General features: G+C 39.6%; 1 protein-coding gene across 7 annotated transcripts in view; it reads left to right on the top strand.

The window, feature by feature from the left end:
* Positions 1-20,769, top strand: part of GRID2 (glutamate ionotropic receptor delta type subunit 2) — an 847,049-nt gene that overhangs the window by 180,364 nt on the left and 645,916 nt on the right. For all 7 annotated transcript variants that reach the window (XR_013990460.1, XR_013990461.1, XR_013990462.1 and 4 more), the window contains exon 2: positions 7,175-7,330. Coding sequence is in view for 4 of the 7 variants with exons in the window: in XM_081020726.1 (XP_080876852.1) it covers positions 7,175-7,330 (156 nt within the window). In the remaining 3 variants the exon portion in view is untranslated. The remainder of the gene's footprint in view (positions 1-7,174; positions 7,331-20,769) is intronic.

The raw sequence follows: 20,769 nt of genomic DNA, 5'->3' as shown, positions 1-20,769 counted from the left end.
ACCTTTGGATCTGGTCTTTTGTACCCCAAAGTGGTTCCTGTACAAAGTTAAGTGCGAGGAGACTTCCTTTCAAATTCATGGAAGGTATCAGAATCCAGTATCAGACACAGTGTGTCTCTGAATACCAGTTTCCAGGGTTCGTGAGTGAGAGAGTGCTATTGTACTCATGTCCTGCTTGCTGATCCAAGAGGGCCCATTTTACATACTTAGGTTGAAGGCTCACTTTTTACTCTTCTATTTATTAAAGTTCAAATCTAACTCTTATCCTATCCACCCTGCTATTTATAACATTCATTATTGTCAACATTTAAATTTCTCAAAAATAATGGAGTTTTTTATATATATATACTGGTTGCATTTTCATGACAGCATCCCCTATTATTTTCCTTTTGGGCTGGGGGTGTGGGTGCACTTTTTTGCTTGAGGTGGTTGCTAACAACTGTCTAATGAAATATGATTATGTATCAGCTTTCCCCTCAGTTATAAAGCATCTATAAGTAGGTTACTAATGACCATTATAAGGGCACTTTTTAGTGTGTTCCACTGCAGGGACATTAATAACACTCAGCAGATTTATTGCCATTGCAGTAACTTTCTTTCCGGGGCATTAATAATCATATGACAATAATACCTACCAAACCACCCATTTTTAACAACGAAGGTCCAATTGGGCTGTAATGGATACAGTGGGAAATTGAGGGGCTAGTAATAATCAACAGGTCACTGGCTATATAATGAACATGTTGCTATTATAGCTTCCCCAAAACTGTTATTTTGACAGCAAAATAACATTAAGAACCTTTATGTGGAATGGCAGGGTGCAGAAAATCTAACTTTATTCTTATGCTATAGAAAAGAGTGCTGTGTTCTTGAGGTTTATATTTATTGGTATTTTAACTCTATATCAAAGTCAGCAGGGACGGGGAGGGTACATATTAGTGTTGCTCCATGAAGTACTATGCAAGCTAACTGAATAATTCTCAAAGGGGTTGTGTTTAGTGTTGAGCTATAATTTTTTGCTGATTTGGAAAGTGACAAAAAGACTTGAGAAAAATATATTGGGTGATATTCAACACTAGTCCTACTCAGAGTAGGCCTGTTGAATCTAATGAACATGGCCAGAGATGCCAGGTTGCCTCCCAAAATTGAGGGGCCTGGTGTGCAGTGTGTGTGTATGACGTCATGTGTGTGATGTCGCATCCTCTGGAGGAGACCAAACATTTAGGCAGAGTCAGGCGCTGAAGCTGTGATGCACACTATGTATGCCAGGCCCTGTCAACAGAAATATCAAGGAGGCTGAAGACACATCAGCCCCTTATCGTTGGTGTGCCTGAACATAGCTAATATTAATCATTGTGGGCGTTATAGCATTGTAGTCCAAATCATGTTGTTGCTTTTTAATCTTTGCATCTGAAATGCATTGAATCTGTATCTGCAAAATTGTGTGTGTGTATGTAGGAGAGAGAGAGGTACGCATGTCTCAAACAGTTTGTGTATAAACAGAAGAATTTGGCATTAATCCAGCCTATGAAGGCTTTGGAGGTTCTGTTTCTTCTGCAAATATGAGCACAACTCTCACTGACAGTAATGTGTATCCTCAATGCAATAAGTGAATTAAGGGGAAAGCCTACTTGTCAGTAATACTACAGAAAAAAAGCAAGATTTCTTACTACTTTTTGAAATAATGCAGTCAGTTCAAATAGTGCTGTTCAATGTCATTGAAGATAGCAGCGTTCTGAAATCCCCTTCTACCTCCCTACATTTTAAGACTGTAATTTTTGTTGTCTTACAAATAATGAGTCTGACAGGCGGCAAGAGCTGATGCTGCAGGTACTGTATGCAAATCCATTCAGGTGAGCTTCTTCCATTGCAAGCTGAGTCTTTATTTTCTTTGTCAACATGTCAAGCCCCCTTAATACTGCTGAGGCAGGATAGCAGACTCGATAAAAAAGTGTAATAGAGTAAAACATTCTCTTGTAGTCAAATAATTTATAACAATGGGCTTTAGGAACTGACATGCTTGTGATTGGCTTGCAGTAAGATTGGGGAAAAATGAAATAATAAAAAAGCCATTTTGCTTCATCAGCAGAAGCAGAAGATTTGATATGCTTAGATGATAAGAGCATCCCTTTTTCCTTCTGCCATGTTTTAAATAGAATTGCCTACAAAATTCTGTCATAGAAAAAAAGCAAATACATTCATCTGCATTCAGACACGTTTTTGCTAATCCTCCAGATCTTGAGGACTGGGTATGGATATTGGATCAAATGTTCTTTATTCTCCTTTTCTTCCCTCTGTCACATGGTTTAATATAACACTTCCTGGATTAATCAAACCGTAGTTTGTTCTCATGTCTGAACAGGCAAGCAATGGTGTGAGTGAACCCTCCAAACCAGTATGTACTAGTAAATTCTTGTAGCAGTAAAAATTGAAGTTCAGTAGCTTCATTGTAATCTCCTCACATAGCCACACCCCCAGTGAAATTGGAAAAATGCAGGCAACTGTTTTGGCCTATTACTTTCAATACTATACAGTCGTACCTTGGAAGTCGAGCAGAATCCATTCCAGAAGTCTGTTTGACTTCCAAAATGTTCGAAAACCAGAGCCAATCGGAAGCCGCAGAAGGCCCCTCGGACGTTTGGCTTCCAAAAGAACATTTGAAAACCGGAACAGTCACTTCTGGGTTTCGATTGTTTGGGAGCCAAAACGTTTGAGAACTAGGCTGTTTGACTTCCAATGTATGACTGTATTTGTATTGTCATAATGATGATGGCCCTGAAATGCACATACTCAAGGAAGCAGGAACAGAAGGTGAGAGAAGGGAAGCAGAGGCAGATAGACAGGAGTGTGGACACAGTGTAGGACAACATGCGCAAGAGTGGCAGCAGGGGTAGGGTGGGCGAGAGCAGAGTGGTAGCAGTGTGGAGAGCAAGGACTGGGTGAGCTGTGCCACATTTATTTAAATATTTAATCCCCAAAACCGATCTGCATAGGGGGAGGAAGGCCTAACTAAACCATGTAGGAGCCTTGCCAAGGGCCAGGGGTCTCTCATTTTTCAGCTCCACCTTTCCAGGTGAATAGGGAGGTCTTCCTGCTCCACCACTTCCTGGGGCCCCACAACTGAAGACACCAGGAGAAAAGCAGGCTTTAATAGCCCATGCATTGGCCCCACCCTCTCCCCACTGTCATTGTCACATGTGTCTGGTTGTTTGCCAAGCCCCTCCATTGGGAAAATTGTGTAGTGGTAAATGTCATGGGCTATTACAAGCTGCATAAATGACCATATTGTAAAACTCCACCCCCAGGTCTCAGTCATGGGCAGGCATGATACAGACTCTTGTCAGCAAACAGAAGAGGAAGAAAGAATACCAATAAAGTTTGAATTAACCGGGTAGAAAGTTAATATATACTCAAGGTCCAAAATGGCGTTTATTCCAATGATCTAACCTTATTTTAGAAACATTAAACATTCAAGCTTCAGTTTAAATAAAATAGTTTAATTTCACAGATGGGTAAGATGATGCCTTGATGACATTTCTGTGGTCACAGAAACAGTTCGTGAATAACTAGGGAACTCTTGTGTTTGTTTTTCTGTCCTGTAACTGAGCCCGCCACGCAAGCATACCTTGTAGCAATATTGGGTCTCATGTATAGGATAATGATGCAATATCAGCAGTTTGGAAACGCAGTGTAATTGGATTCACACACTGGAACGAACTAACAATGTCACTGGGGACAAGGAGCAATCATATTAAGCAATGTTCATTAGAACATAAAATGACTGTGGTTTTTGTTTAAATTATCAAATACTTGTGATATAGTAGAAGAGCTGGTGCTTAGTTGAGATACTCAAGTCTATATTAATACACTTTGGATTACTCTTGTTTACATGTGCATACAAGAATATGTTCCCATGATATTTGCTTATACTTTTTTTTTTTTTTGCAATGCACTCCCTCAGTCTCTGTGATTCTTCCCAACAGAATTAGTTAGTTGTAGCTTATTTATTTACTTAAGAACATTTAAAACCCACTTAACATTAATGAAAAAAACTCCAAGTGGCATACAAAACTCAATAGATAAAAAAAAATATACAAATACATTTACAAATACAGGTCCCACCTTTGAGCAAATTCAGATGTCAGAGCATGGACCAGTTGAAATAAATAAAACAGCAAAATAAATTTCAGCAAAATGGAAATGTTTATACATTATAGAATAGAATTTTGTATTTCTGCAAACCATTTATTTACTTATGGAATTATTTATAAAAATGTTTATATACTGTTGTATCATAAAAATATATTACAGCAGTTTGCAACAATATAAAAACATAAAACCAAACATGCATGTGGCAGGTGCAATTTTGACTACACAGAACACATTCCCCACACTTGGGGAATAATTATATATACTTTTTATTCATAGAGCATGGTGCAGAACCTTTCGCACTCCCAGTATTAATTAACAAAGTTTGTAGACCACTTGACTGTAAGAAAACCTATACAGTTTACAAAAATATAAAATTGAACATTAAAATTCTTGTTAAAAACAGTTTAAACAGGTATTTAAAGGGATTCAAAAGATGATTAAAATCAACAGTAGCTAGAAAGATAATACAATTAACTCCTACATGTTCGGATAGGCTTGCCTGAACAAAAGCCCTTTAAGCAGGCACTGAAAAGAATACAGCAAAGATTCCTGCCTGATGTCCTTAGGCAGGAAGCTCTAAAGTGTAGGTGGTCCCACACTGAAAGTACTGTTTCTTACAAAAGCAAAATGAATATTGACACCTATAACAGTGTCAGTTTTGCAGATATAAATGGTTGAGAGGGCATATATGGGGTAAGGTGATCCTGCAAGTAAACTGGTTCCAAGCTGTTAGGGACTACGGTATATACTAATAGTAATAGTAATAGTAATAGTAATAGTAATAGTAATACCTTGAACTTGACCTGTTAGTTGTTAAACTCCAACTCAAATCAGCCCCAGACAGCATGGCCAATGACCAAGGATAATGGGTGTTGGAGCCCAACAACACCTGGAAAGCCACAGGTTGCCCACCCATCAACTTTTCTCTTTTTTGTCATCTGTCAGGTGGGATTTAAGCAGCAATACTCTATTTTTGCCCAGTGGAAACAACCTTTTTATCAGTGTATGTTGGTCTGTGTTGGTGTGATGAGCATCAGTTCTAAGCTCCAAAATACCACTTGGTTCACTGATCTGGAACTGAGTCCGTTTAGAAGTGTGAGACACCAAAACCATTTTACCAGGGCTAGGATTAAATGGCTCTCACCTCTAAATAGTGCTTACCAATTGTCTCCACTGGAGACCACTTTTCACAACAGCTGCTGCCAGGAGCCCACAATGCCTTCAAGAAGTTAAGTGAAGCTACTCTGTATGTAAATAACGCTCTGGCAAAATGACAGAGGAATTAAGAAGGAAGGGAGAAAAATGTTCGTGTTTCAGCTGAGATTTGCAAGGAAATGACAGGTCATTGAGATGGAGAGGTATGAAACAGCTGCTCCAGATGGCAAGAGATGCAGAGAAGAAAACTCCTGGGTCAAAGTGGACAAAGTTTTTGTGCAGGGAGCCTCCTGGCACTGAATGAATAGAGCTGGCAGGAAAATTGATGGTGGAGGATACGGAAAGGAGACCATGATAAATTAAGGCAATGAGGTTTTGTTCTTTTTCTAAAACACAGGATGTGTCTGAGAACACATTGCTCTAGGATGTCCTCATAACCTGTTTTGACTGGTGTGTGAAGGACTTACGTTATAATGCAATATATGTTATATTGCGAAGATTAATGCAAGGAAGTAGGAATGAAATAGTCTCTCAGCAATCTGCATTCTGATGTAGGACAGTAGTTTTCACATTTCCCCCACCTTCAGGGCATTGTCCGCTAAGAAAGCCACGGAACCCCTGCTCCTTTAAGAGCAGGGGTAGCTAACCCCTTTTCCAGATTTGGTTGGACATCAACCCCTGTATTCCTTGTCCATTGACTATGCTGGTAGTTGGAGCCCAACTATCTGTGTTGTGCATCAAAGTTGTGAACTGGGCTACAAATGCCATTAAATATGAGACATTCAAAAGGGTCTGCCTACACTCACATTGTATCTGTATGTTGCAGAATATTCAGAGAAGCGTGTCTTCTGTTCTTGGTCACCTCATTGAGGAAACCCCAATAAACTTCAAAAAAACCCTCCAACTTTCCCTAGATTACAGTAGGGATTTTTTAGTGGTGGCCAGATGCAACAGAATGAATCACTCCCTAATTTTTTTGTAGTTATGTAGAAGGGTTTTCTATAGGTTAAACTTTCCTTGGTCCTGTTCCTAACAAGGTTTCTGCTTCGGTACATGGGCTATGTTGTTCTCTGTATCTGGCCACACTATGGTTCATCATAAAGTGAAATATACTCTGTTGGTTTCTGTGAAATTTGGCAAAGAGTCTGAGTCAACCATTGTGATGACAGATTTAGGATCAAAAACATAATGCTGCAACTTTTAAGATGGATAACACTACTGTACATGGACCTCAGCATTGTACCAGCAGAGCAATGTAGTTCAAGGCTACTATGCCAGCTGCACTCATTGTAATTAAATGTGGTGTAATGGTGGATCGCATGTCCACCACCCCAAAAGCAAGGAATTCAGGATCATGATAGGCAGTTACAGTACAACTTACATGCAGCATAGCAGGTTGGACATGTAGGATGCTGCTGTAGCTATGCTGTCATTAACCACACTCCCACCTGTTGTTGATCTTGCCAGCTGCTGTATCTTTTATTGCAAATTTATGTTCCCTAATTGTCATTTGCAGGAGCCATCCTAGCTCGCCAATCTGTTATAGTTTGTAAGGTTATTACCTCTGTCTCCTGGCTGCATTCCATTTTGGATTACTTAGACCATGCCTACCATAATTTCTGCAAATCGTTTTTTGTTGTTGTATGGTCAGACATCCTCCTTATTTTGCCCTAAAGTATATTGAACCCATGCCAAGCATCGTTAACAAATTTCTTGGCTTGCTCATAAACAGGTGGCTGTGCTGAACTGCAAACTAAATTCATGCCTTTGAATTATCAGCAAAACGTGTCTTCATGCATTGCATCCTGAATCTCTGCACCGTTCATATGTAGTACTGCTCTTAATTATTCACATGCCTTCTTTCTAGGGGCAATATTTGATGAATCTGCAAAAAAGGATGAGGAGGTATTTCGCATGGCAGTTTCTGATCTCAACCAGAATGATGAAATCCTACAGACGGAGAAAATCACAATTTCTGTGAATTTTGTGGATGGCAACAACCCATTCCAGGCAGTTCAAGAAGGTAGGCTTTCTGAGGGTGGAATATTTTACAGCTTGTATTTTGGTATAGATACGTACTTCTGGATTGCGGTCTCCTTAATCATCTGCATTCAAGCCAAACATATACATTGTTGACTGATGAACATTTTTTATTTATAAAATAGCAGAGCATGGGAATTGGCTTTGGTTTTGCGGTGGCAAGTTGTGAACTGGCCACTGGTTGGATTCAATGCAGCAGGTCAAACTGATAAGGTGTTTCTTGTTGACTAGCGTCAAAATTATGATGACTGACCTGGAGTAGCAAATCTTGCTTTCATTCATGTTAATCAATTAGGGAATGTAGAGGAATATGACAGAATTAGTTCTCTTAGTCTATAGAAATTGGCTTGGTCTTATTGTGAGAAAAAATATTCCTTTCCCATGTTCTCTTAACATTTATATTGGTCAAATGCTAGCATATATTGATTACCTAAAATATGAATGTAGGACTTACTAAAATGAATGTTTATTTGTACATGTTTTTATATTTTTGTTAGAAGATGTGAAGTTTTAGCTAGTGCTTGAATTACAGAGGGAGAGGGGGCAAAGAAGGTTTGTCCCCTTATGTCTTATGATGGTTTTGCTAGCCATTGTTTTAGGAGGTGGTGGGTGTGCTAGTGGGATACAGGATTGGAATGTACTGCAGACACAGGGTCTCATTAATTCAGTATTTCAGTCACTGGTTTATAACGGATAGACTGATAACTATCCTTCACAAGGGGCAATAGCTAAGGGCTGTGATCCAGATGTTGCTCGAGAGTATCCACTTTTTATAGTTGGTGGAATGTGTTTCCATTAATACATTCAGTATAAGTGTGTGCTGATGTATTTCTGCTTTTGTATGGGCGTGCTCATAGGAAGCTTTGTAGATAACACTGGTGGATCGCTTGGAAAATCAATCTACCTGTTCTCAAGTAATTGTTATTAATGTTGTGCTTTGTAGCAATGATTGCTTTCTTATTTCAGCCAGTGGGTTGTATCCAATGCTAGTTGTGCTTGGAGTAGACCCATTGAAGTTAATGCACATTACTAATTTAGGGTAATTAATTTCAATGGGTCTACTCTGAGTAGGTTTTGGTGGGCTACAACCAACATGTTTTATTCACCAACTGATGTTTTGTGAGAAGAGCTCCTTCAAAAACAGCAGTACTGTATGTTTCAAGACTTATTTTCAACAAAATAGGCACATCAGGCAAATGCACTTAAACAGTTCTTCCTAGTAACATTTTTGTTGTTGAGCTTGTATCTTTGTACAGTTATCAGTGGCTGATTATGATTATCATTGCTTTCTTTTGACATCCATTGTTGGTAAGTGTGACAATTTGCCAATTATAGCAAGACTGAAATTGGTACTACATTTGGTTTTCTCAGAATATTGGATTTAGGTTCTTAGGGACCATTATTACATGCTTGAATTATTGTGTTTAAGCATGTATTTCTATGAAAAGGAAGTAGGGGTTAGCTTTGTGACTGGAAGCTGGATAGCTTGTACTTCTCTTTGGATGTTTCTTAGGATTTAAAATTGGAATTCAATAAGCTGTTAAGGAAAGGAAATGTTTGATGGGGTGAAGTCAAACATGCATGGGTGGGAAAACTCCAGTTATTATATTAAGATTGCATTTAAGAAAGTATTTCGTAATACTGAAGCTATTGGGTTCTCTCACTGAGGGGAGCTGATCCAATCTTCTGCTGAAAGCTTCCTAAATCTTACTAAGTTTCTTAAACTGTAATGCCTTTTAATGAGTATTTAGATATCCTTCTTAATCCCCATTGTAGTTGCCTTCTGAATTTCAAAAAGGTGGCACTCTTTCAGATTTGGTTTAGGAGAAGAGAGATTTCAGTAAATATTTCAAACAAGGATTTCACACAGCACAAGACAAACACCTGTTCTTGGGTGTAATCCAGATTAAATGGTGAAATGGGCATTTCCCCACACACCCAGGAGTGAGATCTCAAGAGACAAGAACCAATATTGGTAAACCAATATGAAACTCACCTGCTGCACGCATATTCAAGTTGCATAGACAAAAGGATAAAGACCCTCTGGATCTTTACCTGAGCAAGCCTACCCAGGTTAGATGCCCAGTACCCATCCTTAAACTGATGTGAACCTTTCATTGCTAGCTCATCATGGTGAGTTAAAGGGCACCTGTTTGTCCATCCCACCCAGCTGTTCAGTGTTTGGAAGCATGTGCCCCCAGATTCCAAGGGAATTATACCAATGCAATCCACTTGAACTGGTCAGCAATGTTACCAATGTTGGTTAAATATCTGAGAGTGCCTCAGGGGTGAATGTGGTGTTTTACACCACTGCTCACATTTACTGCCTAGTGCCACAGGCAAATATCAAATCACTCAGCTTTGCAGGGGCCGAACAAACTCAACACCAGGGGTTAAGCTCTGGCCATACAAGATTCTGAATGAAGTCACGTAGGTGCAGCCATCATTCTGTTTGTGGAGGTGGGGGGACATCTGGAATCTGAATACAAGATTTGGACAGCAGGGACTTTTGTCATGCAAGATCACAGCCCAATATTAGGCCACTTCAGATAAAGCCCTCACTCATTAAAAAGCATGTGTTGGGGGGAGGCATACAGGGTAGCCTCACTACTGAGACACATGCTGACCACGTGTTTGGGGTGTGACTACTGATGTACAGGCAAGCCTGCAATGAATAATGATTCCCTTTGCACGCATATTCTTTTGTGTTTCACACAGCAACTGAACAGATGGCAAGGGTGGTACTGGTGGGTCAGTCCCCTCCACCCAATGTATGAGGGACCTTTTTTTGTACACCTTTTGAAGAGCTTTTGTTGGGGCAAGGAGTTTCATGTTTTCATGACCTTACAGATGCTGAGTTCATACATGAAGCTCAACACATGTGCCTTAAACTAATAGCTGTGAAGTAGTGGAAATGCAGTGGGACTAAAAGCTTTTAACATACTGTGGGGTGTTTTAACCACATAAAGTGGTGCTGGCAGAACCCACTGCCTGTTGTGGTGTAGTGGTTAAGAGCGACAGTCTCGTAATCTGGTGAACCGGGTTTGCTTCTCCACTCCTCCACATGCAGCTGCTGGGTGACCTTGGGCTAGTCACACTTCTTTGAAGTCTCTCAGCCTCACTCACCTCACAGGGTGTTTGTTGTGTGGGAGGAAGGGAAAGGAGAACATTAGCCACTTTGAGACTCCGTAGGGTAGTGATAAAGCGGGATATCAAATCCAAACTCCTCCTCCTCCTCCTCTTCTTCTTCTCAGTACACATGGTTGCTGGTTGCCATAATAGTTGTTACCAAGCTCAACTGCTGCCAACAGCAGCAACAAAAAAAGGTTAATCGCATATGCTTCCATAAAAAAGTACTGCTGAAATTCTGTGCAATTCTAATTAATTCCAGTGGGATCTGCAAATGAGATATTGATAGCTTCTACAACATTTCTTACTTTGATAGCAGAAATAAGAACCTTATACCTAATTATAAACTAGTCCTAAGTCACTCTGTATGAAATTTTGTAGGTAAGTGTAATTGTATTTCTCAGACTCCTGTCTCTCTATTTTATCAAGTGGTCATCCTTTTCAATCTCCTTGTATAAATTATTATGGTACCCTGAGGCTTCGTCCATATAGATCTCAGGGTAACTGGCGAATACTTCTCATTTGATTTATGAAACTTCACTTACAAAGGTGAGTCATATTTTTTCCTCCCCAAGACTGGGGAAGAGATATCTTGTAAGTAAGACTAGATGTGGCCTCAGGAGACAACTGCATATATTATAGAGTGATGAAATATAAGATTCAATTGGATTTAATAATAAAAGAATTCCCCTCAGCATAAAATATTATAGAGAAGTCCTGAAGTTAACATGGGTCTGCAGAAGCTGACCCACATGTTCCAAAAATCCACTGAAAAAAATCTAAAGCTGTTACTTAGGTCTATTAGAAATAGGTGCTGCTGTGGCAGGAAGATAAAATGTGTTTCCATGCACTCTGGCTTCCATCACAGTGTTCCGTTGCACCAGAAGTGATTTAGTCATGCTGGACACATGATGTGGAAAACTGTCTATGGAAAAATGTTGGCTCCCTCAGCCTGAAAAGTGAGATGAGCGCCGCAGCCCATAGTTCCCCTGACTGGACTTAATTGTCCAGGGTCCTTTATCTTTTTACCTATTAGAATGTATTTCTCTGGTTATGATAGACATAACCATACAAATTCTGTCCCAATAGAAGAACCCAACTTGGAAACACATACAGAACCCACAATCAAACCTTAGGCATACATAATTTTATTTTATGTCACCTTTCCACAGTTCCACAGTTCAAACCATGCTCAAGGCAGCTTATGACATGGAAAAATGTATAGCTACAACCTAACAAAAGTAGTCATAAACAATAAATAAAGCATTGAAAAACATACAACCCAACAGAACAGTTTCCACGTAAATCACAACAAAATATAAAAGAAAGATACAAAAAACCAACATCATCAACAACTCCTCAAACAACCCCCCCCCCAAACAACCCCCCTGAGCCCAAGAGTGTGTTCCACAGTCTCACCTTTTGTATTTTGAATCAGCAAGGAGATGGGAAAAGGCCTGTAAAACAGGCAGCAGGTCTTCTAGGACTGACAGCCAAGGCATGTTTACTTGGAACTAAGCCACATTTCCCTTAATTACCAAATAAGTCATTTGCTATACCCATGGTTTCTGTTTATTCTGCAGAAATTGTCATTTAGGTTTTCCTAGGAGGAAAGGGGGAGACAGACAGAAACTGATAAATAATCAAATTTCACCTTTTCTGGAACATAGGGACCTTCCTCAGGTTACATCAGACTATTTGTTCATGTCGCCCAGTATTGTTTCTTGTAATTGGACACAGATCTCCAGGGTTTTCATATCATCAGTTATCTACAGAATGGAAACAATGTAAAACTTTAAAATAATGTAAAAAGTAATTAATTGTGTACCATTGTGGGCTTAAAGTCAACAACAATAATGTGAATTAATACCAATTCAGTTTACTTAATTAATTTCCATTCCTGACAACAGAGGAACAGAAATTTCTACTTCCTTTTTCCATTTCCATTGGAAGTCGACCACACAAAATTGAAGGCAACCCAACAAATTTTCAGGGACCAGATTCCAGCAAACCAAGGATATGGAACAAAGAAAAAGCAGCATACTTTCTCTTTCCACCTTTCTGAATGTCAGAGGTGATTTGAAGAAGATCTTAAGCCACCCAAGTGGATGCCAGCCTCTTCACAACAGTGTTATTGGTTGTCCCTTTGGTGACAGCACTCCCCCTTCCCCCCGAATCTGGGCTGTCATATATCATTGTCCGTCTTGTTTCTTGCTTCACAGCATCAGTCATGGAGTATCTCTGCAAGGCTTAGTACTGCCTGAGGCATTGCTTACACCTGGATAGCTGTTTGTTCCATTCAGTGGGTTCAGCAAAGAGGCACCCTCTTCGACAGCCTCTGCAAACCTCTGGCTTTCAAATCCTTCAGAGTTTCAGCTCTGTCAGCTTGAAGCTCTGATCTCATAAATTGGACTTGCCACACTTGCCTTCTTTGAGCCTTTCAAGGATGCGTCCTGACAGTAAATTTCAGTGCGAGAGTTTTCTGTCATTTATATTGTTGACTTTGAAAAAGTCCTTTTATTTCTGTCTTTATGATGTGCTCCTAAAGAGTTTGGCAAACAAGTATCAGCTTTTTTGATAAATGCATTCAAATACTTGCATAAATAGTTTCCTAAATCTTGGAGAGGTCTTGCAAACACATTTGTATAGGGGCCTTGTTCTTCTCCTTCTCACTCCTTAGCAGGCCTGATCCACACCTCTAAAGGGGGATGGTGAGTAATCACAGGTGGCAGCAGGCCCTTGCCACTGCCATTCATTTGCTTGTCCACTTGAATGTCTGAGCAAGCGGTGATGGTGACAAGGAACAATCCCTCTCTTTAGCAGAAGGGGGACCTGTGACCCGCCAGATATTCTTAGACTTCAACTCCCATCATCTCTCAGCACTGACCAGACTAGTTGCTGTTGGGAGTTGGAGTCCAACAATATCTGTAGGACCACAGGTTCCTCCATCCCTTCTGTTGATGGTATAACCCCCTCTCAGATTAGAACAAAATGGCAGGTGAGCAATTTTGGTTGGCTGCTCTCCCCATTCTGCACTTGCCTGTTTGCTTAGGCGTGCAAGCAAATGGTAACTGTGCCACCTGCCACCTGAATCTCAGTCTCTGTCAATCAGGTTCTTAACCCCCCCCCCCCCGCAAAAAAGCATTTCCTCCTCTAAAGTCCTATTAAAGAAACACATAAATAAGACACATAATAGAATTCATAACTGTATTATCTATTCATTAAGATGGACTACATATCAGATCACAGCTGGCTTAGGGTGAAACTGGAGCTGAGTGACACTGGGCTATGGGCTCATGCCCCTAAGGGGCTATCAAGAACTGCTGACCTGAGTCCTCTGTGGTGAGCTGTGTCATGACAGCTTTTTAGTGAAGAACCTTCTGACCTGATTCAGTCCAGGCTGACAGTTGCCTCCTTCTGGTCAAGAAGGAATATAAAAGGGCACTTGGTCTCCGTGAAAATTTGCTTGAGCAACAAGGTCGATCTGAACCCTAGCAAGTCTTGCATTTCTGGTCTTGCTATTCGGTACTGAGTCCTGGCTTGTTCTCCTTCTGGTTTGCCCTCTGATCCTGATAGCTTTTCAATCTGGACTCCTAATTCCTTGGTCGTATTTTACAGCCCAGCCCTGATGGTTGTCACACTGACACCATACATTTAATGCACATAAGAGTGCTGGGAATTGCTGCAGTTCTCAGGATTGCTTGGGGGTGTGGATGTGACAGTGACACTGTATTTGGATTCATCTGGAAATCCATGATGTGCTTCTGTTGGAATGCTTTGGATATAGTCAGTTTAATCAAAGTATTTCACAACAAACCAATATGCCAAAACCAATGACCAAGGCCCCTCATACTCATTCTGCAATTTCCTCTGTGTCTCACCTTGCTATAAATAATTGCAAATGTCTTATGCTTGGCAAGTGTGAAGAATAGTGCTGGCCCTATTATAGTTTGAGCAGATACTGACTGCATCCTCTGTCAAGTTGGTGTTAAAAAAAACACACACAAACAAAAAAGTTGCCCTGGCTAGGGAAGAATAGAAGGCAGTGAGCCATAGCAAAAATATTTTATTTTGGGCACAGAGTAGCAGAGGTTTGATGGGAAGAGGGATATGTGAAGGTTACAGCCAGGATTTCATTGAAGGAAAGTTTTATGTAAAGAAATTATGGCCTGGTGGATACAGCTCCTCTAGTTGTTTGGGCACTTGAAGTGATGTAATAAGGTTGTCCTTTCCAGTTTTTCTGATTGCCACAGAATCCAGTTCAAAATCCACACAATTCAAAGGCTTGGATTCCATGCCCCCCCCCCAATGCTTTTTGAAGCACTGTTTATTAACTGGGGCATGTTCAGGTTGATATTAAACCTTTAAGAGCCAGTGTGGTGTAGTGGTTAAGAGCGGTAGATTCGTAATTTGGTGAACCGGGTTCACGTCTCCGCTCCCCCACATGCAGCTGCTGGGTGACCTTGGGCTAGTCACACTTCTCTGAAGTCTCTCAGCCTCACTCACCTCACAGAGTGTTTGTTGTGGGGGAGGAAGGGAAAGATTGTTAGCCGCTTTGAGACTCCTTCGGGTAGTGATAAAGTGGGATATGAAATCCAAACTCTTCTTCTTCTTCTTCTTATAGCAGGCATGTCCAACAGGTAGATCACAATCTACTGGTAGATCACGAGGTGTTTCTGGTAGATCCTGGTAGATCTTTGGCCCCTCAGTGATCTCCTCCCCCCCCCAAAAAAAGAAAAAGGCTCAACAACTCTGACTCCCCCCAAAAAGCTCCACAACTTTGGCTTTCCCAAAAAAGGTCAACTACTGTGTTTCATCCAACGACAATGGGTAGATCACTGCCACTGTGAGTAGATCACCGTCTATTGGGAGTTGGACGTCCCTGCGTTATAGTATCACAGTTCTTCACTGCCTTTCAGTTTCCTTTCAAGTCCACTTTCTCATTCCATAATAAAATGATCTGATGTAAAGTGTTATGTTCATATTTAAACTCAAAGGTGAGGGAATGAAATCAGTTTTGCATTTTGAAACATAAAGCGGCCAGGGTAGGTGAGGATGCAAGAAAGAAATACAGACACATTGTATATTGGCTGATATTTCCTCTGTAGCATGATAACTGGTTATTTTGTTTTATGTCTTAAGTGAATTCTGAGCCAGATAGACCCTCTTTTCACCTACTTATTATTCACACATAATTGCCTCAAACTACAATTTGTGATCTGGAAAGAAAAAAAGTTTCTATGTTTCAGTCTACTATGGGTGCAAAATGGATATCAAACAGAAAATGGCATATTCTGAAACTTACTTAGATAGCTTCGAGCGGTTATTCAGAATAATGTCCCCTGTGAGGCCATTGCTGCACCTGTAGGCTCCCTGTTGCATCTGTACCCCATGGTGGATTTACGTAGTGGTTGCAGCCGTGCTCCATCAATCAGTGTTGTGCTGCTGCCATTTAAAAATTCTCAGAACACCCATTCCTCTAGAGCATTGTGGGAAATGAAAATGGTGGCCCATGATTTTCCACATTGCCCCACAGCAATGCTGTGTTGGGTGTTTTAAGATACTGTGAAAAAAATTTTAATGGTGGCTTGTGATGGGTTGCCATCCTGCTGGAGCATTGGAACTTCAACAACCAGGTTCCCACCTCCCCCAGATTTTCTGGGTTTGTCTTCTTGGATCTACTTCAGGCATGTTCTGATAATCTCACCCACCATATGAAGGACTTTTGGCACTATATATAAAAGGTAGATGTTGGCTTTTGTCGGTGAAAAACATTTTAAAACATTCTTGTTTACTTTTGATGGCTGTTCCAGGCAACCCTGAAATCCTTGTTTGAAAGAATGTTGTTAACTGTTTTTTGAATGCTTAAAAAAAAAAAACCATCTCTTTTTTTTTTTTTAAGCGTTTTATTATTATTATTATTGATGTGTTTGTTGCCTTTGAGTCCTTTGGGAGGGAGGGAGGAATATAAATTGAAATAATAATAATATACTTAAAATATTTCTCTTATGAGTCATATTTGGTGTCTTTGGTAGAATCTCAGGAACACAAAAAGGTGAAGCAAATAAATACTACTCATAATGGACCCGTTTTTCTTTCTTGCTCTCTTCTCATTCCTTCCTTGCCTTCCTCTAACCCCTTAGTTATTTGACTTGTACCCAGTCATGTAAGGTCCCAAAGCTTCCATCTCTCCCTAAAGGAAGATCTAACTGTAGAACTTTACAATATGCTTAAGTCTCATGCCATCACTGGGCTTAAATTGCTTAACTGTGTATTCGATTGAGCCAAGAATCTATTTTCTTTCTGGACTAAAGATATCATGCTTATAGGCAGTTGAAGAGAAGACAAAGATTAAATACGGTTACAAATTTAGAGATTGAAGGAAAAAACATTCAGAATCCAGTGGACATCAGAAAGTGTTTCCAGAGATACTTCAAAAAACTATACACCCAAGGGCCGCAAGACGAAGTTGAGATTAAACAATTTTTGGCAAAAAATGGACTATCCAAATTGTCACAAGAAAATAGGACAATCCTGAATTCTAAAATAACACGACAGGAGATTGAACAAGCCATTCAGAACATGCAGCTTGGCAAATCTCCAGGGCCAGATGGGCTGACCTCCAAGTACTATAAGACATTAAAAGACTATTTGATACAACCTTTGATGGAGGTCAGCAATGAAATTATGGAGGGGAAGAGGGCACCGGAGTCGTGGAAGGAAGCGTTTATCACATTAATACCAAAGTCGGAAGCTGAAAAGACACAACTTAAGAACTACCGTCCCATCTCCCTTCTAAATGTGGATTACAAAATATTTGCAGACATTTTGGGAAGTAGATTTAAAAAAGTTTTAAATGAAGTAATCCATAAGGACCAGGCTGGCTTTCTCCCAGGTAGACATTTGTTTGCTAATACAAGGAACATTATTGACATTTTGGAACTTTTGCAAACAGATATAAATACAAAAGCAGTTTTAATTTTTATAGATGCGGAGAAGGCCTTTGACAATATCTCCTGGAAATTTATGATGGGAAATTTAAAAGAGATGGGAGTGGGACGGGGTTTTGAGAATGGGATTGAGGCGATATATTCAGAACAGAAAGCTAAATTGATAGTTAATAATGTGGTTACAGAAGAGTTCAAAATTGAAAAAGGGACACGACAAGGTTGCCCTATCTCCCCTTTGTTATTCATTTCGGTTCTGGAAGTGCTATTGAACATGATTAGAGGGGATCGGTTGGTGGAAGGAATTCAGGTCGGACAGAAACAATACAAATTAAAAGCTTTTGCAGATGACCTGGTTTTGACCCTGCAGAAGCCAGAGCCTAGTACGAAAAGAGTATTACAACTGATTAATGACTTTGGTCGGGTGGCTGGATTTAAATTAAATAAACAGAAAACTAAGGTTTTGGGAAAAAATTTGACTGATACAGAGTCAGAACGGTTTCAGAATGAGACGGAACTTAATGTGGTTAAAAAAGTAAAATACCTAGGGGTAAACATAACAGCAAAAAACCTAAGTCTATTTAAGGATAATTATGAAAAATGCTGGGTAGAAATTAAGAGAGACTTAGATAGTTGGTCAAAATTGAAACTTTCTTTGTTAGGCCGAATTGCTGCTATCAAGATGAATGTATTGCCAAGGATGTTGTTTTTATTTCAAACACTTCAGGTTTTGGACAAGACGGAGTGCTTTCAGAAGTGGCAGAGAGATATTTCTAAGTTTGTCTGGCAGGGCAAAAAGCCCAGAATTAAGTTTAAGATATTAACTGATGCAAAACAAAGAGGGGGCTTTGCCCTGCCAGATTTAAAGTTGTATTATGAAGCCGCAGCGTTCTGCTGGCTAAGAGACTGGCTACTTCTTGAAGACACTGATGTGTTGGATTTGGAAGGGTTTAACAATGCTTTTGGATGGCATGCATATTTGTGGTATGACAAGGTTAAAGCAAATAAGGCCTTTAAGAACCATATTGTCAGAAAATCACTGTTTAATGTCTGGACAAAATATAAAGACTTGCTGGAAAATAAAACCCCAAGGTGGCTTTCACCTTTGGAAGCTAAGGCCCGAAAAAGACCCAATATGGAGGCCAAATGGCCAAAATATTGGGAAATTCTAGAAAAAGATGGAGACAATTGGAAACTGCAGAGTTTGGAGAAAATGAAGGATAAAGTGCGAGACTGGTTACATTACGCTCAGATTAAAGAAGTTTTTAAAAATGACAAGAAATTAGGGTTCCAGGTGGAGAAATCGAAAATAGAAACAGAATTGTTAGAACCTAAGAGTAAGGTACTTTCAAGGATGTATAACTTGCTGTTAAAATGGAACACACAAGACGAAATGGTTAAATCGGCTATGATAAGGTGGGCGCAGGACATTGGGCATAACATTATGTTTGAGGACTGGGAAAGGTTGTGGAGTACTGGATTGAAATTTACTGCATGTAACGCTTTGAAAGAAAATGTAATGAAAATGATATATAGATGGTATATGACCCCAGTCAAACTTGCAAAAATTTACCACCTGACTGACAATAAGTGTTGGAAATGTAAAGAGTGTGAAGGAACATTCTTCCACCTCTGGTGGACTTGCCCTAAAGTGAAGGCGTTCTGGGAAATGATTTATAATGAACTGAAAAAGGTATTTAAATATACCTTTACTAAGAAACCAGAGGCCTTTCTTTTGGGTATTGTCGGCCAAGGGGTGGTAAAGAAGGACCAGACATTTTTTATGTATGCAACAACAGCAGCAAGGATACTACTCGCAAAGCATTGGAAAGCTCAAGATCTACCCACACTGGAAGAATGGCAGATGCAACTGATAGACTACATGGAACTGGCCGAGATGACCGGCAGAATTCGAGACCTGGGAGAAGAGAGGACTGAGGAGGATTGGAAGAAATTTAAGAACTATTTACAAAAACATTGCAATTTGAGTGAATGCTAAACAGGATGCTAGATCAATATAACTGAGCACCACTAAACTTAGATGACTTTAAGAAAATAAGTGAGATTGAGAAAATATAACTCTTTTTGAGAAGTAGAAGATTATGAAGCATAGAAGGGATATAAGATTGCAAATAAGATAATAAATTGCTGACAAAATGCTATAACGATGAAAGTGGGAGCGGGAGATGTGAGGAAGTCCAAAGAAAATGTGAAATTATGTCAAGATATATGTTACATTGTTTATTATGTGTATTGCTATTGTAAAACCCAATAAATTTCTATAAAAAAAAAAAAGATATCATGCTTATTAAAAACTTATGCAAGTGCAAATGCTTGCGACGTGTTCAAAATCCTAATTAGTCAAATTAAAAATATAAACTGATCAGTAGGTTTAGATAACTGTTTTCTCCCATCCTGTCCCAATGCAGTTCCATAGGGCACTTCATACTTTGCCCTGTCTAAAATTCTTGGTGGACTGCAGTTGCAACCCATTGTTTTGTTTTCAGTGCTGTTTGGTGAGCAGCTGATACTGTTGAAGTCCTAGGACATGGCCATTGTGTGACTAGCACCTCATAAACATTACTCCAGTCGGATCAGTCAGTTGGGTGAACTGTGAAGCAGGTTATTAGCTTTTGAAATGGACTTGAGTTAGAACTGATTGAAGATGATTCAATCTTGGTATGGGATTACAATGTTCTGTTTCTAATGAATGTGATTCTTGCTGCCCTTCTATGTGAACAGCTATAGATTCTGGTTAATTGCCTTTTCTATTGTTTTGAAAAAAAATCTAATCCAGGTTGTTTCATCTTTAACTTTTTTTTAACAATTCATCATCTGACATAGCCAACAATTTCCTTTGATAAATTCAAAGCAGTATTATTTTAATTTTCTTTTAAGAGAGCTACATGAATTCAGACCCATCTAAATCATTTCTGTAGTGTGCTGATGGCCACAGACTTTTGCACAGATCTAGAAAAGAAATATTTAAGTGAATGAGTAATGTGGGTTCCCTTATCTCCAAAATTAGTCACCTTGCACTAACACTTTAGTCACCTTGCACTAACTGGTAAGCAGTTAAGCTTTGCACAGATTATACACATTGAAATTAATAGACCTAATTTAACCATGTTAATTTCAGTTACAGGTAGGTAGCTGTGTTGGTCTGCCATAGTTGAAACAAAATAAAAAAAAATTCCTTCCATTAGCACCTTAGAGACCAACTAAGTTTGTTATTGGTATGAGCTTTCGTGTATCTGAAGAAGTGTGCATATCTGAAGTGTGGTATCTGAAGAGATGCTCATGCACATGAAAGCTCATACCAATAACAAACTTAGTTGGTCTCTAA

This window comes from Podarcis pityusensis (genome assembly GCF_964106645.2).
Source record: "Podarcis pityusensis genome assembly, chromosome: 9".
NCBI classification, from domain to species: Eukaryota; Metazoa; Chordata; class Lepidosauria; order Squamata; family Lacertidae; genus Podarcis; species Podarcis pityusensis.
This window is presented reverse-complemented; position numbering and strand designations above follow the sequence as displayed.